This window comes from Eschrichtius robustus, chromosome 16 (assembly GCF_028021215.1).
Source record: "Eschrichtius robustus isolate mEscRob2 chromosome 16, mEscRob2.pri, whole genome shotgun sequence".
NCBI classification, from domain to species: domain Eukaryota; kingdom Metazoa; phylum Chordata; class Mammalia; order Artiodactyla; family Eschrichtiidae; genus Eschrichtius; species Eschrichtius robustus.
Window position 1 is genome coordinate 42,595,490 of NC_090839.1, and position 26,704 is coordinate 42,622,193.

General features: G+C 35.5%; 1 protein-coding gene across 2 annotated transcripts in view; it reads left to right on the forward strand.

Moving 5' to 3' along the window:
- The window catches only part of MACROD2 (mono-ADP ribosylhydrolase 2), a 1,969,440-nt gene that overhangs the window by 79,175 nt on the left and 1,863,561 nt on the right, over window positions 1–26,704 (forward strand). For both annotated transcript variants that reach the window (XM_068566158.1, XM_068566159.1), the window contains exon 3: window positions 3,960–4,067. In XM_068566158.1, the coding sequence (XP_068422259.1) occupies window positions 3,960–4,067 (108 nt within the window). The remainder of the gene's footprint in view (window positions 1–3,959; window positions 4,068–26,704) is intronic.

Below are 26,704 nucleotides of genomic sequence, written 5' to 3' on the forward strand. Positions count from 1 at the left end.
GTTGGGGGGGTGACTGTAGAGAGACATTTTAGGTTTCAGTGGAAAACTGTAGTGCACCCTTGTGGGTTATTAAATTCCAGTCTTGCTCATTGTCTTGCACATATTGTCAATTTCCTAGTTTCCTCCAGTATCTGGCTACAACTCTCCAAAATGTTTCCAATTTTTCTCCCCTCCTCCTTATTTGGCCTCATTGAGAACTAAAACTGCCCCTTTCTTGAAGCCCTGCAAGCTGAAGCTGGATGACCTGATATAAACTTCAAAGAAATCACCACAACAGATCATGTATGTACAACTTTCATGCTTGCTATTGTGTGGGCCATTCAGAAAGTTTGCTGGAACACCTGATGCCATCACCAAGGACACTGAAACTGCAAAAGATGCTTCAAGCCCAACATCTAGATATCTTCTCCACTGTCTGCCCTTTGGACTCAGAAACTAGTTTTATAGTGTGCTCCAACCATTGATCTTTGTTTTTCTTTTTCTTTCTATGGGACTTTCCCTCGTTAAATGCCTGACTGCTTGCACCACCTAGCAGAAATCCTTTACTACCAAGTCTCAACCAGTGGTTCAGCTGGTCCTTAAAGGGCAAAGGCAGCCTAATGAGAAATGGACTTACATTATTCAAAGGAAAGAAGTCTCTCTTTCCTCAAATAAGAGCAGGGACTGACAAAGACTCTCTCCTTAACTAAACTTTAGTCAGGTTCCACCAAACCCTTTTTTCAACTAGGCCCCATCCTTGCCAGACCTGCATTGTCCAATTTTAGCAAGAATCCTGCTAAATCAATTTAGAGAGAATTTCCCATCCTTGCTATCTGGTCACTCTCCGTATCTAATAAAGTTCTGCATCCCCCCCCCCCACGTCATACCCTAGGTGATATCTGACCACCCTGGCTTGCCTTCAGCAAGAATTGTGTGTTTAACTAAAATCTTCCCTCACCCACAAAGTTTCCTTTTAGTAATTTTCTTTCCACTAATCCCCACTCTGCTCCTTGGTTATAAATCCCCACTTGTTCTTGCTGTATTGGTAAGTGAGCCCAGTTCTGTACTGAGATCTCTTTCCCTTATTGTGGTAGTTCCGGAAAAAAACTTTTTTTTTTTTTTTTAACAATATCAATAGGATACAATCTGGAAAAACAATTACTATCACATGTGCACACTGACAGATATTTTAACTTTCAGCTGGATAAAGCCAATGATGTACAAAATGTGAATCAGTGCTTTGTGTACATATAGAATGTCTGTGAGGGAGCAATGCTTGACAGTTTTCTGTCCTATTTATTACTGAAAACCCAGGATATGGGAAAAGACACTTTGAGATCAGTGCTGATGGAACACAGTTGTGTGAAAAGGAAGGTGGTACATTGCTATTCAAGTAAAAGGTGTGGCCTGTAATGGTAATTTACATTGTTATATTTACAGAGAACACTTGGTGGTCAAAAATATGCCATTTGGTTTTGGTTTATTGTTGGAGGAAATACTGATAATTATTAGTACTATCAAATTGTAGTTTTTGAGTACATTTATGCCTTTTTGATACACCATGTGAGGAACTGGACAGCAAGTATAAATCTGGCTCTGAAGAAAAAAGATGCTCATGTGAATTTTTAAAATGAAAGAGAGATAAAGATATTTCTTCATGATGCTAATAATTCTAATAAGACCATTTTGAGTAACTTACTTGAATGACATGTCATAGCACTACATTTATTTAATATGTTGAATTGTTTGAACCTTTAGGCTCAAAATGTCCCATTTTTAAAGTTTGCAGTTGAGAGATTAGGATTTCTTTTAAGAAAACTGAACTGTGATATAAATAGTTTAAACTTTGATGCTTTCTAATACAATTCTTTAACAATTTCTTCTGGAAAAAAATACATGATTTGTTGCCACATATGTTTAAAAGTCTTACATGACTATAAATGCAATATTACATACATAATGCTTCATAAGAAAATGAAGAAATACTTTTTAGAACTAAATGCAACTAGAGGATAGGTCAGGAATCGATTTACTCTGTCTCCCAAGTTGAAACAGTCAATCTTTCTGCTTTCATTTGTGATATGTTTATCAATTTAATGCCTGATGGAGTTTTAAAACTCATCATCAGTGAGAAGTCTTTATAATTTCTAGGTTTACAATAGTCCAAATATCCAGAATTTTCTGACAAAGCCACCAAATATTTATTATCATCCAACAATCTTTATTTGGGAATCAGGACTTTCTAATTTGGTAAAAGTAGTAAGAATAGAAATTGATTGGTCATGGAACTCAAGGTCTTCTTGCTCAAAGTCTTTGTCATTGGACCAGGCATTGACAGATTAGTAAGAGCACAAACAAAATCCAATCTCTTTCACTGATCGGGAATAATAATAATAATAAATGTTGAAAATATTTAAAAACTATTGTGGTATTTCAGTATGGATGCTGAAATAATATTTGTCACCTCTGTAAAACCTTTGTAAAAAAGGGGCATGTTTGTTGAGAGCTTACTATGGACCAAACATTATTCTAAGTGTAATGAACTCATGTTAACTGTAAAGGAGCCAGTAATTTATGAACTGAGGCATGGCGAAAATATATAACTTATCCAAGGTCACCCAGTTGTTAATTGGCAGAACCAAGAATTGAACAGTTAGTCTTTATCTGACTAACTCTTAGTCTTTACCTGACTCAGGGAAACAGCACTCTAGGAGTCCCTGAGGTGGTCAAGTCGGCTGTAAGTGTTTTCTATTTTGAGGTCTTCTAAAGTCTTTCTCTACTCTTTTAATGTACAATTCTCCCACATTATTCTCCTGCTTATTATTATTACTACTACTGCTACTACCACCAATGAATAATTGATTAGAATCCTTTAAGGAGAAAAGTGATTGCAAAGAAGGGGATGCTTTGGAGGCAGAGAGAGGAAAGATCACTTTTATGGCCACAGATCATTTCCTTCGTCTTGGCCATTTTTTTCTTTGGTTATCGGGGCCCGAAGACAATTTAAGTGTCTTGTAACCTATCACCTCAAATCCCCTACATACCTCATTATTGCAAGCTCATTTGACAGTGTCTTTGTGAATCAATAGCATTACCTTCCCCCTTGAAAGATTTGCATAGATCATGAGTTTAAAATGTTTGAATTTATAAATCATGTTTCCTAAAGTTATATTAAAAAGCTTTTTATGTATAGCAATTTAATGTATTTTAAAACATTGATTTTATATAGCTTCGTTGACTATATTTTAACATTACTATCTGTAAAAAACATGAAAATTCAGATTATAGTACTCCTCAAAAACATTAAAAAATATGTCAGGTTTTGGAAGATAATGTTTTGGCTTGTTTTAAATATACCAGCTTTCTGGCTGTTGTGTGCAGGACAGAGCTTTTTCTCTTTTCAATCTAGCAGCACCCTCTTAGAGTGAAAGGTTTATAGAATTTGATAAAGGACCAGTATCACACTTTCAAATGTTCTTGATCCATACCATTCCGAGGGACAGCTTATTACTTAGAAGTAGCAAAGAGCTGAACCTAAATTTTTTTTTTCTGAGTAAAAATTCTTTTCAAGGATGCATTTTAGGTAATTAGAACAAAATAGAAATAAGCTCGTTCATTGTAAAAATTTATTTTGTCTTGGTAGTTATACATCTTTTTCTCATCTTCTTGTGAAACCAGTGGTACATAATTATATCTTAAAATTGATATTTTTATAATATTAATAGTAAACACTGAACTTTTTGTTGACCCATATAACATGCCTAAATTTATTGAACGCCTATTATGTATGTGATACTGCATTTGTATTGGGGAATACACAATAAATAGAGAATAAGTCAGTCACATCCCTGGTACTTATACATTTATTTCCACTTGTCTCATGTATCAGAGTGTGACCCATATTGGCTCTTGTATTCAAATTGTCTTTATTAAATTAAATAAGAATATTACTATTAATATATATTCCTTCTTTATTACAGAAGAAAATACTCAGGAAACATCACAGGTGAAGAAAAGTTTGAGTGAAGAAGTTTCTCTCTATAGAGGTGACATCACATTGCTAGAGGTAGATGCTATAGTCAATGCTGGTGAGTAGTTGATTTTTTGTGATGTATTTGTTATACTGTTACCCTAAAGCTGGGTTCGAGTCTTGGTGGGTGTCAGGCCAAAAGACACAACCAAGCCAAAGATTGGGAGAAGGAAGGACTTATTACTTGCAACAAGTAGGGAGAACACCAGGGATCTTTTCCAAAGCAGTGTCTCGCAGAACAGCAAAATTGGGGAAGTTTTAAGCTAAGGGTACTTGCGTACTCATGAAGGGACTTGAGTGGTGTATGCGTATTCATGAAGGGGCTTGAGCAGAGGAGAATTCAGCATAGAATTGGGGCAAAGGTCAACAGAGTCAAAGCTTTAGTTGATTGAAGTCAGAAAAGGTTGTCATCATCATTCCATCCTCCACCTTGATGGGGGCCTTAGTTCCTGCAGAACTCACACAGATTATTACATATATCCCTTGAGGAGGAACTAGGACTCTGTTTTATCTCGCTGAACTATTGTTTCTTGACTGCTTTTCCTTTGTTCCTGCATTCTTTCACTTCCCGTAAAATCATTAATTACTGAGACCTGTTCAAAGGCAAGCAGTGTGGCCAGGCTTAGATCACAAAATGACTTAGGCCAAAAATGGCCTCTCTTACGTCAAGAAAGCCATGCCTGGTTCTCTTTCTCTGGGGACCCCCTGCCCTATCTGCTTATAATATAAGTATTTATTATTTAAAAATACTTTTTCATAAATAGGAATAGAGGTATTTTAGAAAAAAAAATCCCTTCAGGAATAGAAATATCATGTATTTACCTTATTCATTAAAAACACTGAAGGTTTATTTTATGTATGTGATACAGTTAACGTGCTAACTCTACATGGTATCCATGCTAAGTTGAAACTAGGGTACTGGACCACTGGAAAAGTGACAGATTGTTGGCAGAAAGTTCTTCAGAAAGAACTTTAGCAGCTGTATTATTGTTAGTTTAATGCCTGAGTTAATAGTTGGCCAACATAAAAACAAGTTCATCAAGCTTTTTCTTCTTTTGACTTTGTAAAGAGATGATTAATCTACAGAAGACAAAAGTAAAATATAAAGAAATTATTTCTGCAATTTCCAAACCTCGGTTGGTTTCAACTTTTCATGCTTGTTTTTAATGCTTTATTTTAATTATTTTAGTAATTAATGATCTTAAGTAATTTTTGTTTTCAAACATTGGGAAAATAACAGAGTTAATTTATGTTTGATTTTAGTTTATTTTATGGTGGTCTGTATCTTCTATATATTTTATTATGTGGGTGTATATCAAGAAATACATAATAGTTGTGATTCTGTAAAAATAAATATCAATAATAAGAGGATATTTAATTATTTTAATTTGTGTTTTGTAAAGTTAGGCTCTTTGCAAGTTGCAAGTGTCAAAAACAAATCTAGACTTAGGTAAAAAGAAGAGGCTTTATTCAAAAAGATTATTATAATAAGGGGTCGAGGGTTATCTCAATAGGAAGAGGAGGAATATTGCAGTAGGAAGAACCACTTTGACCATGAGATCTATAAGCATCTCAAAGTTCAAGCAGAAAAGGGCTTTTCTTTTACAGGGAGAAGTAAACAGGCTGGAAAGAATTGGATGTGGGGCAATGGGATGAGAGGGTGGCATGACTGAACAGTTGATCAGGGAATGTTTTTCCTTGAGGCCAGCTGATTATTGGGAGGCGTCTTTAAAGAGGGGTTGTTCACCTTCCATTGCTCAAGGGTGGCCCAAAGTTCAGGGGCTTGGAGGAAGGAGAGAAGCCTGAATAAATTTAGGTCAAGTCCGGTTAACAGGCATTGATCGACCAGAATGGTCACTGGGGACAAATAGTTCAGCTAATCATTTATGAGATAAAGAATGGGAATTTGGAGTGTCTGTGTCTTGGCCTTGTCATAGGTTACAAGGGGTCATCGTGAGTCTTATCTAACCTACATGGGGAAGAGTGGTTCTTTGCAGTAAGCTGTTTCCAGGAACACAAAAGGGGTGAGGGGTAATTTCTTGACAGTTTTTGCTTTCCAGGAGTACAGAATTCAGATGAAGTTCAGCGTTCAGATGAAGTTCACCAGAGGTTTCCCTCTGGTGATTGAGTAAATTCACACAGGATAGTAGCCCTTGGTAGGTGAACGGACAGGTCTCATGGGGAAGTGGAGCACTGTTCAGGATATAGCATAGTGTTGGCCAGCAGGAAGTGTGGAAGCCTGCTCAGCCTGTTCCTCTCTCAGAAGTGACTGTCGGTTGCTATGTGCTGTATCTGCTTTTCCATAATTGAAGCTCAGTTTTTCTCCTTCTCTTCTTCTAATGCCTTTGTATTTCCTTCCTCCTCTGGGACCTCTCTAAAATGTAAACTCTTCATGAGAGAGCATGTGTCGGAGTCATTTAATCTCCACCCAATGTGAATCACTCCTTTTGGATACAATTCCATCCTCAGATCACCTCGTTCCTACAAGTCTCCCTTATATCTAGTCTCTATGGGCTGGTCATTTGTGGCTCTGGGTAACAAGATGCTTTCTGTGATACGAGGGGCCTCTGGAGAAGACAGGCCCTTGGAAAGAGTCTCATCAACTCCTCTCCAGTACAGAGGTTTCATTGGATACTCTCGTAGTTAGTAAGTCATCAATGATTTATTTATTTATTTATTTTTGGCTGTACCACGTGGCATGCAGGATCCTAGTTCCGCAACCAGGGACCAAACCTGCACCCCCTGCAGTGGAAGTGCAGAGTCTTAACCACTGGACCACCAGGGAAGTCCCTATCAATGATTTATTTAGGAAGTTCCTGAAGTCTATAAACATGTGAACTTTAATTTAAAACAATTAAAATCTATATATACATCACCAGCCTTCCTCTATATTCTTGTAATTTCCAGCCTTTGATCCCAGTTCTGCCCTGTGGAGTATAATCGATGACATTTATTTCCTTCTTAAATACCTTAAGACCATTCTCATGAGTTTTCTCTTTCTTGTTATTAACATAACATTGAATTTGCCATGTTAGCATACTTCATAATATCAGTAATTATGGTTTTTCCTGAGTTTTGTTAGCTGTATAACTGTTTATCTCCTCACTGAGGCTACAAACTGGTGTCTTTTTCACTTTTTGTGTCATCTCCCTAAGCAATGTCTTGTCCTTATGTTCTTAATAAACATCTGATACTATGTATTTATTAAACTGAACTATATGCAATTGGATTTGTAGCACCCATAGCACATTCAGCACTGGGGACTTGACATAGGGAACACAATTTTGGCTCTGATTTTAAAAAAATGATTTATTTGATATTTTTCTGATCAATAAATAAAAATAATTTGGAGGGTAACTTTTAGTGAAATAAAATAAAATGGTGCTGAACAGGAAAGCATCACTAACAGGAGAACATCCCATCACTATTTTGATTCTTTGTCCTTGCCTGTATGTATAATTTTTCATAGCTGTCACTTAGTGTGCAAGGGTTTGATGAATTTATATGAAGGCAGGCAGCAACTTCCAAAAAGCATTTGGCATCTTTAGCTTACTTCTCTGGCTGAGATAATTATAATTTGGCCATGTTCTACATCTCACAAGGACAACCTCATTAGGAAGTACTCAGGTAGATGGAAAAGAGATTCCAAATGTACAGTGTAATGACTCTATTTTACAGCTTTCTGCTGTGCCGCTTGTTTGCCTGGAGTGTCAGGAGAGGAACAGCTGTTAACCTTTCAGGTGAACAAGGCAACATGGCAGGAAACTCCAGAGCTGCCTCTGGTGAGAGGGGAATGAGAGGCAATGTGCCCAGTCAAGGTGCCAAAGCAGCCCAGTCATCACTTTCTGTCACTTGTAAAGCTCTCTTTCCATGTCCATATTGGGCATTGGAACACCTGGTCTTAGTTACCATCAATGAAATGATTTGATATTTAAAATTTTTTCCTAATAAAGTACTTTTTGAACTTTCTTAGAGTTCTTTAAACGTGACCCAGGATGAACCTCCTATATATTATATTCTTCTCTGTAGGAAATAATGCATATTTTAATAAAATAGATTTTGTAGGCATTAGGGTACATAGGGAAGTGACACAAATTTTAGATTCAGGCAGACCAGGTTCCAATTCAGACTCTCGTACCCAGGGCCATTTTTTTGTTTAAACTTTTTATATTGAAATAATTATAGGCAATTGCAAAAATATTACAAAGAGTCTTGTGTAAGTCCTATAGCTATAGTACAATATCAAAACCAGGTAATTGGCATTGGTACATTGCTATTAACTAGCCTATAGACCTTATTCAAGTTTCAACATTTTTTAACCGGCGTTCGTGTGGTGTGTGTGTGTGTGTGTGTGTGTGTGTGTGTGTGTGTGTGTGTGTGTGTGTGTGTGTGTGTGTGTGTGTGTGTGTGTGTGTGTGTGTGTGTGTGTAGTTCTATGCAAGTTTATGCCATGTATAGATGCTTATAACCACCACCAACACCATGATCGAGAACTGTTATTATTATTATCATGAACTATTATCATGAAAGAACTCCCTCGTGCTACCCTTTGTAGTGGCACCCACCTCCCTGCCCCCCCCGCCCCGTTCTCCATCTCTATAGTTTTGTCATTTTAAGAATGTTATATAAATGGAATCATACAGTATGTAACCTTTTGAGACTGATTCTTTTTTACTGAACATAAAGCCCTTGAGGTCCATTCAGGTTGTTGCATGTATCAGTAGTTCATTCCTTCTTATTGCTGAGTAATAAGTCTGTTGCATTGATATACCAAAGTTTGTTCAGCCATTCACCCACTGAAGGGCATTTGGGTTCTCCTCAGTATTTTTCTGTAACCAATAGAGCTGCTATAAAGATTCAAGTACAGTTTTTTGTATGTAGCAGCGTATAAGACGATCTATTTACTGTAACTAGGCCCTTGTATCATTTTGTACTACGACTATTTGGTCAGAGTTTTGGTCTTTGCTAGAGTTTGGGGAAGAATACATCCATTTAATTTATGGTTCAGTATTATATCATTAGAGACAATTTTAGTTGTACCACAATCACAGAAAAATATTTTGTAGGAGATGTGATTTTTATTCATTTGTGGATTGTGGGCTGTATAATGGAAAAGTGGTTAACTTTCCAACTCTGATGGGTTGGCTTTGGCCAAAGATGAATTCAGTTTGCCATAAAAAGGATTTTTAAAGTGGAAAGTGAGGAAAAGGTTTGTTTATTTTAGTTCTTCCTTTCCCCACCCCAACATGACAAGGAGAGATACATTTACATTGTAGTTCATCATAGAGGGCTTGATGTCAGATCAGTCATTATTTTAAATATGCCTCTTTAACTTCCTGGCCAAATGACCTTCAGTAAATTATTTAACCTTTCTGAGCCTTAGTTTATTCATTGGTACAATGGAGATAGTAATAGGGCCTACTTCATAGGGCTGTTGTGAAAATCAAAAGAGGTAATATATAGAAAGCACTTCACTCAGTGCCTAGCATATAGACACACTCAGTAAACAGTAGCAGAATTATACTGCTTAGTTCTAATATCAGAAAAATGATTTTTTTTCTATCAGTCAGTGTCACAAGGTAAATTATGCATGTTCTTCAAGTCTTACGCACAGATAGACATTTAACCAACTAAAAGGGCTTATCCTATATTCTACAGCTTTAGCTGTTATACTGTTTACTTGAATTGTGTCCAGGAAAAGTTGTCCAATTCTGAGACTTTATAATAAAAGCTGAGTTTCTATAACATTGTTGGTAATTCATATGAACTAATGACAAAGGGAAATAATTGTTTTCGTTTACTTTAGTGGTGTTTTTACTGCATTAGTTGTGAATGTCATAATCATGACAAAAATTAAGATAGTGACATGTGATTGGATAGATAACCATTTAATAGCTGGGTATAATTTAATTAATATAGAATATCTGTATATTTACATAGGCAAATCAGGTAGTGGGACTGCATGTGATGGAAGAAATGTTACTTTATAGAAGTTTTTTTAAATAATCCCCTCTACTTGCTTAAAATAAATGTTATTTTAATGTATTTTTTTCAGTAAAGCTGAAATAAGGCTTATTTGAAATTAGAATTCAGATCATTGGGAAAATATTGGGTGGGCCAAAAAGTGCCTTCGGTTTTTTAAGTAAAAATAAAAGACACATTTTTCATTTTCACCAAGAACTTTATTGAACAACATATTCACCCTTTTGTTCCATTACCTTCTGCCATTTTTCAGGCAACTTCATGATTCCATCTTCCCAAAACTTTTTATGTTTTTGAACAAAGAACTATTCCAGGTACCTTTTACAGTCTTCCAAGGAATTGAAATTTTTTCCATTAAGAGAATTTTGTAAAGACCAAAATAAATGGAAATCTGAAGGTGCAATGTCTGGTGAATACGGCCGATGAATCCGAACTTCCCAGCCAAGCTCTAACGGTTTTTGCCTGGTCATCAAAGAAACATGCTGTCTTGCGTTATCCGGAAGGAAGATTATGCGTTTTCTGTTGACTAATTCTGGACGCTTTTCATTGAGTGCCGCTTTCAGTTGGTCTAATTGGGAATAGTACCTGTTGGAATTAATCGTTTGGTTTTCTGGAAGGAGCTCATAATAGAGGACTCCCTTCCAATCCCACCATATACACAACATCACCTTCTTTGGATGAAGACTGGCCTTTGGTGCGGTTTGTGGTGGTTCATTTCGCTTGCCCTACAGTCTCTTCCATTCCACATTGTTGTACAGTATCCACTTTTCATCACCTGTCACAATTTGTTTTAAAAATTGAACATTTTCATTACGTTTCAGTAGAGAATCACATGTGGAACTGTGGTCAAGAAAGGTTTTTTTCGCTTAACTTATGTGGAACCCAAACAGCAAAGCAATGAACATAACCAAGCTGGTGCAAATGATTTTCAGTGCTTGCTTTGGATATTTTGAATATGTTGGCTATCTCCCACGTGGTATAACGTTGATTGTTCTCAATTATTGTTTCGATTTGATTGCTGTCAACTTCAACTGGTCTACCCAACCATGGAGTATTGTCCAGCGAGAAATCTCCAGCACAAAACTTCTCAAACCACTTTTGACACGTTTGATCAGTCACAGCACCTTCTCCATACACTGCACAAATCTTTTTGTGTATTTCAGTTGCGTTTTTACCTTTCTTGAAATAATACAGCATAATATGCCGAAAATGTTGCTTTTTTCCATCCATCTTCAATATTAAAATGGCTACACAAAAATTGACCAATTTTGATAAGTCTTTTTTTAAATGCAAGCTGATATGACAGCTGTCAAATACAATCTAACAAAACTGTTTTGAATGAAGTTAAAGACAACTAACTAAGTGCTACTAGAGCCATCTTATGGAAAAAACCGAACAAACCTTTTGGTCCACCCAGTAGGTTCATTTACTCAGAAATATTTTGGACAAAATTGACAGCAACTGCTTGATACAATATGAAATTTCATCTCTACTAACAAAGCCCTAAATTTTTATTCTTCATTAAATTTCTGTATTATATGTTTCTTCTTTTAACATTTTGTTGAGCAAGACACAAAATACACAATAGACACAAACACACACACATAAGTGTAGAGTTCAGTAAATTTTCGCAAATTGGTATGCCTGTGTTACTCCATCTAGATCAAAAAGCAGAACATTATCAGTACCCTGGAAGAGCTCTTGGCATCACCTAGTATCTTGTAGTGAATACACGACAGTGGGTTCACTCTCCTCACTTTTAGTAGCATATGTTAGTTTTGCCTCTTTTTATATTTTATATAAATGGAACCACATAGTATATGCACCTCAATGTTCGGTTCTTTTAGTTCATCATTATGCTTGTAAGATCGATCTATGTTGTTATGTATAGATGTCAATAATTCATTTTCATTATTATTATGTAATATTTCATTTTGTGACTATGCCAATCTACTGTTGACGGGCATTTAGTTAATTTCAATTTGGGGTCTTTTACTCCTTGAATGAACATCCTAACACATTTGTATGTGTGCATGTGTATTTTTGTGAATAGATATCTATTATTTCTGTTGGGTTTATTTCTGAGAGTAGAATGGTTTCATCATAGGATCTGTGTATGTTCATACTTATTAGATACTGCTGTCTACTAAGCATGCTCTATATCCATGCCAATACTTGATATTTTCTATATTGTTTTTAAAAATAGTACATGACATAAGTGAAGTAATAATTTTTTAATGAATGTATAAAATATACTGACAAAATCAGCTTTTTGACAAATCAAATTTTATAGCATTTTGTAGCTAATAATCCATCTGAAGGCTTATGTAAGTGAAGAAATAAAGTAAAAAATGTATATGTTATTTTCCTATAGCTGAGGATGGGATTTTTTTTTGTAGTTCCTTATTAGGTTCATAAAAACATACATGTAATAAATTTTCCTCCTATAGGTAGCAGCACTTAGGAACAAAGTATCATACTATGAAGGTACTATTACTACTACTACTACTACTACTACTACTACTACTAATTTTTGGGGGGAAGACCAAAACCAGAGAAGACAGTCTTAGAAATGATACTCTCAAACCTACTTTTGGGAATAAAAAGCAATTTCAAAAAAAAAAATCATAAGGTCTATTTCCACAGGTGAGATATCCCACAAAGTCTATCATTTTGCTGAATACAGATATAAAAAAATCCTGCAATGTAGTCTTAAAGCCACATTCAAAATAAGGCTATATAAATAGTTTGCTTTTACATTATAGATACACCTTATCAGTAAGACTCATTTGATGTCGCATAGTATTGGTAATTTACAAATGTGTAACATTAATTTTTTTCTGAATATAACACTAATGCATGTGTTAGAAATTTGGAAAATGCAGAAAAGTAGAAAGAAATAAAATATGTCAACTTTTAATCCAGAGATAACCACTATACAGCTATAGGTTGTATACTTTACAACAATACTATATGTGCTGTATTGTAAGCTGCTTTTTTCCCCACTTATATATATCCCACTTCCCACTTCCTTAAATGTTAAGAACGTGATTTTAAATGATTATTATTCCATTTTTTTCATTTTTATAAATCTATAATGAATGTCCTCATACCAAAATTTTTATAAACATCTCCAATTACTTCTTCAAAATGTTTTAGTTAGAAGGAGTTATCAGGTAAAAGGCTATAATATTTTAAAAAATGATTTGATATCCATTGCTTCTTAGAAAGAATGTTATAATATACTTTTTCAAGGGTGATGTATAAGTGCAAATTCTTGTAAATACCAGCTTACATCATTACAAAATCAATCCTACCAATTTAATAGTGACTAATATTATCCAATTTGTTTTATTAAGAGTGATATTGAATGCTTTTTTCTTATATTTATTGGGCATTTGCATTTTTTAAAGTTTTATGCTCATATCCTAACTAGGTTTTCTGTTAGACATTTGTCTATTTTTAATTGGGGGAAAGCTTATTATATGTTAACAAGAGTAATATATACTCTTTGCTTCTACCTTTTAAATTGTTTCTTTAATTTATATTAAGCTGCACATAGAATTTATGCTCATGAAAAGGTAGTGGTGTATATTTTTAAATTATTGTGGCTTTCACATATGTATTCTGGTTTGGGATCCTGTGACTCCTCCCTCAACCTCTGCCATTTGTCCGCCTTTTTATTTATTTCTTGGTGAATCTTGTCCTTTTATTCTACCAGATAAATTTTAGAATTGTTTTGTCAAGTTCAAAATCAAAACAGAAAAGAAAAACAACCTCCATCACAACAAAAATCCCAGAAATATCAATGGAATTTTGATTAGAAATGTAGGTTATTTGGAGAGTTTTGACATTTTTAACATAATGCATCTTCCTGTCTAGGAATGGTGCTGGTTGTTAGATTGATTTAAATCTCTTTTCCCTAATATCCCTCAGTAAAGTTTTATAGTTTTCATCTTATGGGTCTCACACAGTTGTTTTATCCTAGCAAGTTTGTAATTTTGTTGCTATCATGAATGGTATCTATTTTTTCTATTATTTATTTTACTGGATGATTTTCAGTAATACAGAAAAGCTATTAACTTAATAATTGCCCACCTTACTGCAGTTAGTTTTTGTAGCTTTTCAGTTGATTCTCTTGGGTTTTCTAGGCATATATATTGTTATACACACTATTTCTCTGCCCCTTTCCTTGCATTGGCTACTGCATGATAACACTGTTAAATTACCTGCCGTAAGACATTCTTGCTTATTCTTGATTTTCATGGGAATGCCTTTAGTCAGATGTTTCATAATTCATTCATTCGTTCGTTCAACAAATATATATGAAGTATCTGCTATATGACAAGCCCTATGCTAAGTGTGAGAGAGAAAATGGTGAGAAAAACAGAGATCATCTAAGTTCTTAAGTTTACAAACTAGTGGGAGACTGTAGTTAAACAGTTATGTGAATAAATATAAATGTACAGTTGACAGATTGAGGCTTTTGTTAAATAGCTATTGTTAAATAGCTTGTAAAATTTTGCTAATTGTAAGGAAGCCTGAGATTCTAACTACAAAGCATTTAGGTCCTTATTAGAGAGTTCACCCTGTCAGAAAAGTTGAACTACAATTAAAGTATTAACCACAATGAAACAGTTATTTTAAGTTTTATGCAAGTAGACAAAATAAAACTATTTTTCCATTTCTTTCCATTATTTCTTTGAGGTTTTGTAATTTTTTCTCCTTATTGACTGAGTTTTATGTTCATATTGCTTTTTCTTAAGTTTGTGCTTCTTCATATTGCTTTTTCTCTTTAAAATGGTTCCTCCATGTTTTAATCAGTTCTTTTCATTGGTTCTGAAGAACTCAGTGGGCCTAAGAGTCTGCTGAGTAAGGCAGTATTAAAACCAAGTGTTCACTATAAATTTACTGAAATTTCAGAGCTCTTAATTTGGGATAACCGACTATTAGGTAGTTCGTAGCTAGCTACAAATTACTTTTGGGGTGATACTGTTGAAGTTTCTGGAGCATTAGTTCTTAGCATGGAGATAGTAATGTTCAGAAACCATTTCTTGGCACCCTCTCTTCAGATCCAGCCCAGCACCCATTCCAGCTAAGCCAGGCAAAGGGGAAAGAATTCCTACCCATCATTCTCCCCCTTTACTTTCCTTCCTATGCTATGCCAGGACCTGCTGATCAGAAGTGCTGATCAAAATCACCACTGTGGATAGCTGTCATTTGATCAACCTGTGAAATATAGTTGAGCAGACAGGTATGGGTGTAGGATGGGTGAGAACAATTTTTTTGGGGTGAATTCTTAACACTGGTTACAGGTTTAAGTGTGAGCTTCCAGCTGTAAGAATATTGGTGTCTTTGCTTTATCTAGTATGTGCATAGACAGAAAACAGGGTCTCTGCGAGGATGGAGTGAAAGGTTAAATGTAAAAGAGCCTTTATGATGTGTTAAATTATCATTTCAGTTGTTATTTAGCTTTGCATCCCAACATATTTTTCAAAATATTTCTGTCCTTTGACCCATCACTTCTTTGTTTTTCTGATTTACAATTTTTCTTTCTGGGGGAATTTGTGGAATCAAACTAAACATTAAATACTCCAAGGAATTCGAAGATAATCCTCAAAAGAAAATAACTGCCAAGAGGGATGGATGGCTTCCAGGAAATTCCCCTCTGAGTTTTCAACTTCTATTTTTGACCCCTCTTGTCACTATTTTTAAGGGAATATCCCTTGGAGTTAGATAGTAACATAGTCCTCAAGGGACTCTGAGAGACTAAAATTAAAAAAAAATGCTGGGGGAAAGTGATCCGAACTGCTTGGGCGTTTGTTCCATGTTTTCAGAGATTTTTTTTTTTTTCTCTCTTTGAGAATTCTTCAGTGCACTTAGGGAAATTTATATTTTGTTTGTCACACATACTAGTCAGTTGGATTTAAAAAAATATTTTAAAAGATCTTTTTGGGTGGCTGATTACAAAAGGAATACACATTAATATTTAAAATAGGGAAAATATAAAATACAGAAAAGAATAAAATATTCTCCATAACGTTTCCAAACACATACATCATTGTTTAAGTTCAGCGTTTATGCTTCAGGTTATTTTCTTTTTATTTTATAGATGTATTTTGAATTTTAGAAAATACTGCTTAATTTTTAAAAATCATTTTTACATGTCTTTTTAAATAGCTGCATGATATTCAGTCATACACATGAATGTTTATCTAACTATTCCCTTATTGTTGGAAACTTAGATTGTTTCATGTTTTTTACTGTTTCAAACAGGCTGAGACAAATATCCTAGCAGATAAATCTTTGTAAAAAAATCTTTGATTATTCCCTTGGAATATAGTCCTTGAAGTGAAATTATGGGAGTATGAAAGTTTTTAAACTTTTGATGTATTAACCAAATAGCTCTATGGAAAGGTTAAATGAATTTATATCTCTCAAGTTAGAGGAGTATGTATTTCCCCAAACTTCATCAATATTAACTTTGATGATTTTTTTTTAACCTATGCCTTTGAATTGTACTTAATTGTTTTAATTTCCAATTCTGTGAAGACAAGAAACATAACTTTTGGTATTATCTTCTGGAATTGAATGCAGGATTTTACCTATAAAATTTTTTTGACACCAAGGTACAAGTAACTTGGCTGTGGTAGCCTGGAGGCATTGGGTGGGGTTGGGTTGGTTGGAGGCCTGAGGAGAACAGTACTGAATGTTTCTCAGCAGAGAAACCCAATAGCTCAAGTTCATTGCCGCTGTTCTGTTCCTGAAATTCAAGATGGTGGGGAAAGAGATGGACATTGCAGTACCTTGAAATGAGAGAGGAACTGGGTTTTTTTGTTTTGTTTTGTTTTCATTTTCAGAGTGGTACCTAGGATCCAGCACAGCACTTAGCCCTGGGGATGTTTTATGGCCATGGCTTTGGTTCTTAGAGGTTGTTGAAAGCATGGTTTCTCTGAAACTTTGAGCCTTTTCCCTGTGCAAGAAAATCTCAAAGCCCACCCCTGGGGCTAGAATGGGTGGTAGTCCCTAGGTGCCATATAAGCCAGAGCACCCCTGCTTTGTAAAAAGTCTTCACACTTACTGAAAGCATCCCTAGCTTCTGAAATTGGATTCAGCCCTTTCATTGCTACTTTCCATGGACTGAGCCAATTGGACTGAGACTGTAGAGGAGGCAGCCAGTCCCTGGAAGGGGAAGCAGCTGTGCTTACATTAGGATGAAGGGAATGGGGAAGTGAATTCTAATTCTACTGGTAGTTAATAAATACAAACACCATCTGCCATAGTTTGTCTTGTAATTGTGAGTTGTCAACAGTTGATTATGGTTAAATCTAGTTAAAAGCTGAACTTTATAATGATGCTAATTGACATTTCATGAGGCCTAGGGGCTTTCTAATGCTCATGTGCAACCGTATATGGAATCGTCTATGCTCTTTTACTTTTAAAATTTTTATTTTTTAATCATATGGTAAAATTGAAAAACAATTTTATGTACACTTCTATTAATTTCAACCCAAGAAAATGTATATTTTATTTGTTACATATACAGGTCAACTTAATTTCTAAGTTATTTTTCTTCTTTATTTGTGACTTTTGGGGAGCTGCTTCTTGTGGGGTCTAAAACATGTGGATGATATTCATTCTGTTCTGTTGACTGAATATAATCGTAGTCATTTGGCTTTTAGTTTACTTAATTTTTCTTCAATTAAGGCCTTGCTTTACATGTGTAGAGAAAGGGAAAAGTGACCCTGACTTCTTAATTCTAATCATTAATTCATATAAAAATTAGGCTCCATAAATAATAGTGAAGAAAAATAGCTTATCGGTAGAAAGTAAGCATTCTTATATTTTCATGATATATAAATCTCTTATTTATTTATTTATTTATTTATTTATTTATTTATTTATTATTGGAGTAAGATTGCTTTACAATGTTGTGTTAGTTTCTGCTGTACAATGAAGTGAATCAGCTACATGTATAACTATATCCCCTCCCTCTTGGACCTCCCTCCCACCACCCCCCATCCCACCCATCTAGGTTGTCACAGAGTGCCAAGCTGAGCTCCCCGTGCTATACAGCAGGTTCCCACTATCTATCTATTTTCGGCATGGTAATGTATTTATGTCAAACCTAATCTCCCAATTTGTCCCACCCTCCCCTTCCCCCCCTTTATCTATATGTCTGTTCTCTCCATCTGTGTCTCTGTTCCTACCCAACCAATAGGTTCATCTGTACCATTTTTCTAGATTCCACATATATGTGTTAATATACAATATTTGTTTTTCTCTTTCTGGCTTACTTCACTCTGTATCACAGACTCTAGGTCCATCCACATCTCTACAAATGACCCATTGTATATAATATTCCATTGTATATATGTACCACGTCTTCTTTATCCATTCATCTGTTGTTGGACATTTAAGTTGTTTCCATGTCCTGGCTATTGTAAATAGTGCTGCAATGAACATTGGGGTACATGTATCCTTTTGAATTATGGTTTTCTCGGGATATATGCCCAGTAGTGGGATTGCTGGGTCATATGGTAGTTCTATTTTTAGTTTTTTAGGGAACCTCCATTCTGTTCTCCATAGTGACTGTATCAATTTACATTCCCACCAACAGTGCAAAAGGGTTCCCTTTTCTTCACACCCTCTCCAGCATTTATTATTTGTAGATTTTTTGATGATGCCATTCTGACTGGTGTGAGGTGATACCTCATTGTAGTTTTGATTTGCATTTCTCTAATACTTAGTGATGTTGAGCATCTTTTCATGGGCCTCTTGGCCATCTGTATGTCTTCTTTAGTGAAATGTCTGTTTAGGTCTTCTGCCCATTTTTTAATTGGGTTGTTTGTTTTTCTGATACTGAGCTCCATGAGCTGTTTGTATATTTTGGAGATTAATCCTTTGTCCGTTGCTTCATTTCAAATATTTTCTCCCATTCTGAGGGTTGTCTTTTGGTCTTGTTTATGGTTTCCTTTGCTGTGCAAAAGCTTTTAAGTTTACTTAGGTCCCATTTGTTTATTTTTGTTTTTATTTTCATTACTCTAGGAGGTGGGTCAAAAAAGATCTTGCTGTGGTTTATGTCGAAGAGTGTTTTTCCTGCGTTTTCCTCTAAGAGTTTTATAGTGTCTGGTCTTACATTTAGGTAAAATCTTTTAAACTTCAGCAGTTTTAGAGGAACTTACTGATTTGTATTAAATTTGCATTTGGTGAATAGCCCCCTTATGGAGTAAATTCTGTATACTTAAAAAGAAAAGAGTCAGTGTTTAATGCCTCAGTGAGAACAATATTCTTACAGCTCAGATTTGGTGCTTTTTGATTGACAAGTCATTTATTACACTTGGTGTCATATAAGGGAAGATTTTGGTGATTTTGATAAGAAAGAAAGGTTGAGAATTATTTTTCAACATTCTTAGCTGGTTTTAACTTTCTAGTTATAAAAGCAGCCAATGTTTGCTTTAGAATAGGGACAGAAATAAATGTTTTATTTTGGCATACTAACAGTGCAAAGGCAACAGCTTTTTCACTACTCTTTTTATTTTTGTAACTGTTTGAAGAAGCAAATTTATGGCATTAAATTTCCCCAGCTTTTTTTGACCTTGAGGTAAATCTGATTTGCTTTGTTAAGTTTTAATTTTATGACACATCACATCTCTGTTGGGTCCAAAATTAAACTTCAGGGTAGAGGTATATTTTTCCACACTGGGATTTTGAACAGAATAAATTACCAGAGAATTATGTTTAAATGAATGTATAAGTGTAGGAATGTTGACTAGACTAGCTACACTTTCCCATCTAAACAGCTTGTTAATGTGCATTCAGTCACTGGAGTTGCCATGAACTTGGAGCTTAATGAACAGGTGGAGAAAGAGGATGAATCCCAATTCAAAGTGGATCTGACAGCTTATCAGGCAATTTCACTGATAGCTAATCCATTTCATTTGGCAACTTAATTTATCACACAGAATTTTCATCCCATGGGTTTCTGGGTGGAAATTAATTCAGAAACATGTCTGATGCATAGGGTTGAAGAGATCTGCTTAAACTTCATGAGGGCATTTAGAAATGTTATTTTAAATGCATAAAACAGTTTTCTTTTACAATTCCATTTGTATTTAACCAAGTCCTCCTTAAAATTTGTAGATGGTACTTGCATTTGATGGTATATCAAGACAGTTAAGTAAGGTTTATTTGTTCTAAATTTCTAAATTAAACAAATTGTTAATTTTAACTCATTGGTGAAAATAACACTCAAGTATTATGTGAGTATAATTCTATCTTTACATATAGAAAAATTACTGGTTGTGAATATGTTTTATAGCATCCATAGCAAGAAATAATGAGCAAAAGAAATTATTTCTTTAAAGCTTACAATTTTACATCTGCTGAGTACTTGCAAATTCTCTAATTAGACTGATTTACAGCTCATTATTTTACTTAAAAATATCTCTTATGGCAATACTCTTTGACAGAAAGGGAGAAATGTAACCTACCTCTCATAGCTCACACTCGGTGCTTAGAATTTGCAAGAACGAGGCTTATTAATTGGGCTTAGCTTAGGACCTGGCTATGGTTTAAAACAACTTCAAAACCAGAAACATATTTTCTTCACTTTTTAAAGACTTGATTTATAGTGTATAGAAAGTTAAATTGAATATTGATCCTTAAAAAGCAAATGTGTCCTGTAAAAATGATGGAACAAAAGAACACAATATAAGATGACAGAGTGATTGATTGTCCACGGCCTGGAGACAGCCTCCTCCTTAGATGTCATCTTCGCTGGGCATCTATAGCTCTGAGAGGGTGATGGGGGCGAAGTGTTAGGCGAGATTAGTTGCACCCTGGCATGAACTGTTACATTTTATAAGAAGATTGAGGAAGGCTGGTAACAAATCATTTCTAAGAAGGAATTTGAGGAATGAGGACTGGAGCTCAAGATCAATAAGATCTATGATATAACTCCAGGAGGGGACACCAGGGAATTCCTTATAATTTCTCAAGCCCGGAAGCGTCTTCAAAAAGAATTTAAGTCAGTGAAAAATAATTGAGATGACAGAAAACCACAAACTGGCATAAGGCTGTCATTGATTGGATGTGTCAGGCAAATTGTGGCTATCATTCTTATGACCAGGCTGATTAAAGTAATATCTTCATAATCTAGAGGGGCTCAGTGTTGAATCATCCTGGCACCTTTCCCAAATCTCCTTTCTGAGTCTTTGGCATTTTTCCTGGAACATATTGCAGACCTGCAACCTTGTCATTTTCGAAACTGGACTTTCATTTTTACCTTTAAAGGAAAATGGTCATCAAGTCCAGTACTAGACCTTGGGAATCAAGCCAAAAGAAAAAAAAAAATCTGGGTATTGTTTGACTTTTTTCTTCTTTCTTACAATAGTAATGATATGTCAAACTATAGTGGGCGTCAGAATCATCCAGAATCTTGTTTTAAATGTTGATTTCTATTTCTCAGCACCTCAGAATTCAGATCCGGCAGGTCTAGGAGGTGCCCTTGGAATTTCCAATTAACAAGCATGCTGATGCAGAGGTTCTGATGCAGGAGTCTATACACCCTTCTTTATGAATCATTTCCCTATACTCTAGGGCTTAGAGCATAACTAGAAAGGTCCATGTACTTGCTCTCTGGTACCCTTTTTCAGACCTTTTTGAAAATCTTCTTTCTTCAGGGCTTTCACAGATATGTATTGGAAAGAACTGTATCTCCTTCTGTTCTCTTAAAGCAATCTGGGCTTTAGTATTTACCTTTCCCTTCCCTTCCCTTCCCTTCCCTTCCCTTCCCTTCCCTTCCCTTCCCTTCCCTTCCCTTCCCTTCCCTTGCCTTGCCTTGCCTTCCCTTCCCTTCCCTTCCTTTCCCTTCCCTTCCCTCGCTTCTCTTCCTTTCTCTTTCCTCCTCATTTTCCTCTCTAATCCCCTCCTTTCTCTCTTCCTTCCTTCTTTCTAATGCAAATTTAGTTAGAATTTGTGCCTAATTCTCTGCCAGACACTGGGATGGTAGACAGTCTTTGTTCTAAAGGACCTTGTACTTGCTAGGAAGATACATATATACATAAGCAACTATATGATTCAAGACTAATGACAAGTGACACTGAAGAAATAGAAACCAAATGCCAGGAAGGGAGTCATTGTGAGTGTGGACATCAGGAAAGACTTCATAAGTGTGATGGTAAAGCATTGAGGAGAGTAGCATTACAGTAGGCATAAAGACAAGAAATTGCATGAACAAAGGCCCAAAGCATGAGAAAGTCTGTCTTGTCGAAGAAATGGTGCATTGGTTTAAGATTTGTTCGTGGCTCTTTGGAAATATCACTGGGGTAAGGAGTAAGGAGACTGGGGTTCCAATGTTGGTATGGAGCTGATGAGCTGGATTTTGGTGACCTCCAGTATAAGGCCATATGTGTGTTTGTCTTACTTAACTGGTTCTAATCTTAGGTTTATCTCTCTTGCATGGCTGACTTTTCTCAAAGGAGAGTGTGTACTACTCCCTGTGGGATCTTTCTGGACTATCTCTGATTTACCACCACACCAAGAACCATGAAAAAATCAGTTGGAGAAGCAGTAGAGTTTAGTGGTGTGGTAGGCTGAAAAACAGACCCCTATCAAAAGATCCACCTCCTGATCCTTGGAATTTATGAGTATTACCTTACATGGCTGATGTAATTAAGTTAAGGATCTTGATATTTGACTACATACAGAGGAGAAGGGGATGTGAAGATGGAGCTGAGAGAGATTTGAAGATGCTAGCCTTGAAGATTGGAGTGATGTGGGGATAGAGAAGGAGTGCTGACAGCCACCAGAAGCTGGAGAAGGCAATGAACTTCTCCCCTAGAGTCTTCAGAGGGAGGGCAGCCCTGCTGACACCTTAGTTTCTGCCCAGTGAAACTGATTTTGGACTTCTGGTCTCCAAAACTGTGAGAGGATAAATGTGTGTTGTTTTAAGCCGTGTACTTTGTGGCAATTTTTTTTATAGCAGCTCTACGAAGCTCTAATAAAGTGGTTAAGAGGTTGAGTTCTGAAGTTAGAAAGATGGGGATCTTATTATTAGTGTGGCCTTAGACAAGTTCCTTAGACCTCTGATGCTTAAAATGTAGTTTTGAGGAGGAAATGACCTAACGTGTATGTGCTTTGTGTGGTGTCCAGTTCCTGGTACATGTTGTAAACTGCTTAATAAATGTTAAATATGATGGTGATGATGATGGTGACAATGGTAACAAGAAAAAAGTAATGAAAGTGGGGAAAACCCAAATGGATCCATTTTGCTTTAGCATTTCTGATTTAATAAGCTACTGACTCTGTTACTTCTGATAAAGTATAACTCTTACTATGTAAATGATAGATAACAAAACCCTACTAAGAAGACATTCAGTGAAATGAGGATCCTATAATAAAAAATCCTCAAGTTGGATTTATGTTCTATGGGGAAGAGAGTGAGAGATGTTGGATTTTTGGGTAGGGCTTTTTTTTTTTTCTTTTCCTTTGTTTTACTTGTTTTCTTCAAATAGCCTGCAGCTTGGAAGGAGACACATTTTGACTGAAAAACTCTGTCTTGGTAGCTAGCAGAAATGGTCTCAGTGGAGAAACAGTATGTTTGCCAATTAGAAGTTCATATTACTTTTAATTTTTCTTCTAATAGTTTCAGGAGTTTGAGTGAAATTGAGATTTATATTTTTCTTCAGTGCTATATGTGACCACTCATGATAAGATTAGGAATAAAGACGGAAAAATAAAGGGCAAAATAAAATAAAACATAGAAATACACAAATTGTGGTGATCCTGATTTTGCCTTATGAAAATTGAGATCCAGTAAGTAGAATTGTGTTGGAATTATCAATCATTCAAACATTATTCTTCAAGCATTAAAACAGCCACCCTATTAGTGAGCCAAGATGTTAGATCTGTAGATTTACTGAGCCATATGTATAGGCATTGACTAGATCTCTTTCCATTGCGATAGAAGTGATGTAATTTAAGAATCTGGTGCATCTGATTTGTGAGTCTTGGGAAGACAGTTTCTTGGCAGCAGTGACCGGTCTTATCCCTGTTGCTGTGAGTAGACTTGAGGTAGGGAGCTATTTTACATTCTGTCAGACTGAGGCTTCCACCTGTGAAGTGAACTATTATTTAGAGAATTTTGTCTTCTCAGCAATTATTAAAATACCATTACCAAGTAAATCTCACTGTGGTGATTCATCAAATCAAGAGCTTTCTGAGGGCAGGGACTGTGTCATCCATTTTTGTATCTCTGGTGCCTTGCACCATGTCAGGCACATTATCAGTGCTCAGGAGATGTTTGTGGAATTAATGAATGGTTAAGTACATCATTTCCTGTAATCAAGACTTTTAGTTAGAATGGAGGGAAATAGACATTGAGTATTTCTACTTTCTATCAGTTAGCAGGACTCTCCCAACTGGTGGACTTACTATTTTTTAATGTAATGTTTTTTCTTTCTTTTCATTTAAAATTTCTTTGGAAGCACAAAGAATAAATATAAACATAATATACAATATATGTATATAATATGTAAGTATAATATACATAAAATAAGAGGAAATAAATTAGCAATTATTTGTCCTTCTAGAAAATTGTGTTGATTTTTTTCCTATTTGTCTCTATGCATTTATACACTTTTTTGCATAATTATGGTTAGAACAAAGATCTAATTTGGTACACAGTTTTTCACTTAATATAAACATTTTTATATAGTTTTATACAGTTCATAATTATAATTTTAAATGGCTACATAATATATTCTTTACTTCTTTTTCCCTGTAATCCCCCATCTGCTTTGTTTCTTTAGTGAATTCCACTTAGCTTTCAAGGTCTGGTCCAACAGATCCCTTATTTCTGTTGACTTTTATGATCCTAGCTAGTACTTTACATATATGTTGATTGTAGAACTTTTTGATATTATATAACTTTTTTCTTTTTACAAAAATTATGAGAAATGAGGTACGTCAGAGCATGTATTATCTAATTGTGTGTCCTGATGCCTCACTCAGTTGTAGTTACATAATAGGCACTCAACAAATATTTGCAGCATATATATACCATTCTGGAGTCTGGGAACAAAAGGATGAATAAGAAACAGTTTCTGGATTTGATGCTCCAAGTATTGTGGCAGAGACAGGTAGGTAAACATCATGTAGAAGTTGCTGTTCTAGAGTTGTGTATGTGATTCTAGGAAAACCCCGAGGAGGCCGACATATTCATGTTATAGTTTTTTCTTTCTTATGAATTTTTTTTTTGGGGGGGTTGCTGTATTTCCAGGAGTGGTATGGCTAGGCTAAGGAGTATAACATTTCTATGGCTCTTGATTTTTCTTGTCAAATTATTTTCCAAAAGATTCTGTTCCTCATATGTGCCTTGTTCATGTTATTTTCTCATTTATATTCAATATGTTGAAATATATTTTTCACCAAATTATATAATCTGCTTATGTAATTGTGGTAGGCAGAATTCTAAGATGTTACTCAAGATTCATCATTTTCTCTCCCCCAGTATTCACGCCCTGAGCAATCCCTGGGACTGTAAACTTGATAGTTTTCACTCCCATGATTAGTATGTTAAATGGCATAATTCACATTCAGAAAGGGAGATTTTCAGGGTGGGTCTGATCCTACGTAGTAGTTATAACTACATTAGCCTTTTGAAAGTACAGTTTTCTCTGACTGGTAGTAGTAAAAGAAGTCAGAAAAATTAGAAGCGCGAGAAGGATTCATCATGTCTTTGCTGGCTTGAAGAATGAGGAGTCCACGTGGAAAGGAACTAGACTTGAAATGCTCAAATGCCCAGCTCCTAGGAGCTGAGACCAACTCCTGGCTGACAGCCATCAAGGAAACAGGGGCTTCAGTCCTAGCACCATGAGGAACTGAATTCTGTCAACAACAAAAATGTGCTTAGAAGACTTTTCTCCAGTTTCAGGCTAGGACTTAGCCCCACTGACACCTTAATTTCAGCCTTGTGATCCCCAGTCACATTGTGACTGTACTTTTGGCCTACAGATATGTGAGCTCACAAATGGGTGTTGTTTTAAGCTGCTATATTTGTGGTAATTTGTTACACAGCAATAGAAAGTGAATATAATAATATATTAATCATTTGTGATATTTACTACATGTATCTTTTTGGGTTTATTGTGAGTTTTACTTGTACAAAACTTTTGCTTTTTTATATAATTGCATCCGTTGAATTTCTTATTGATGATTTCTAGCATTTCCTCAAATTTTAGAGGGTGTTAGGTAGGGTGGTGTGGGTAGGCCTCTCAGAGGATTTGAGTCTGAGTCTGAAATGACAAATATGATTGTATTCTGTCACTGGCACCCGTTTGCATAGTAATTTATAATGTTTCCACCTAAACATTGACACTTTCCATTGCTACTTAGCTAAGGATAAATAAAAAGAAATTTTCCGTTGGAAAAGTTGGGATTTTCTCAATAAAACATTCCCTTTGATGTTTGAATGGAACTTTTAAATATAACAGGTCAACACTAATGGGGACCGAACAATGGAGGGAAGCTCCCTAGAACAATGCCATTAGCCCTTCCTCTCACCATAAATCTTGGCAAGAGAAATCTCCAGACTTTTCACTTTTATTCCACCCCGCTTCCAAATTGCAGATTCTCTTAATGGCCTAGATCTGGCCTATTGCCTATTATTGTCAGTGTTGTTCTGGTCTAGAATGGGCTTCTACAAGAGGC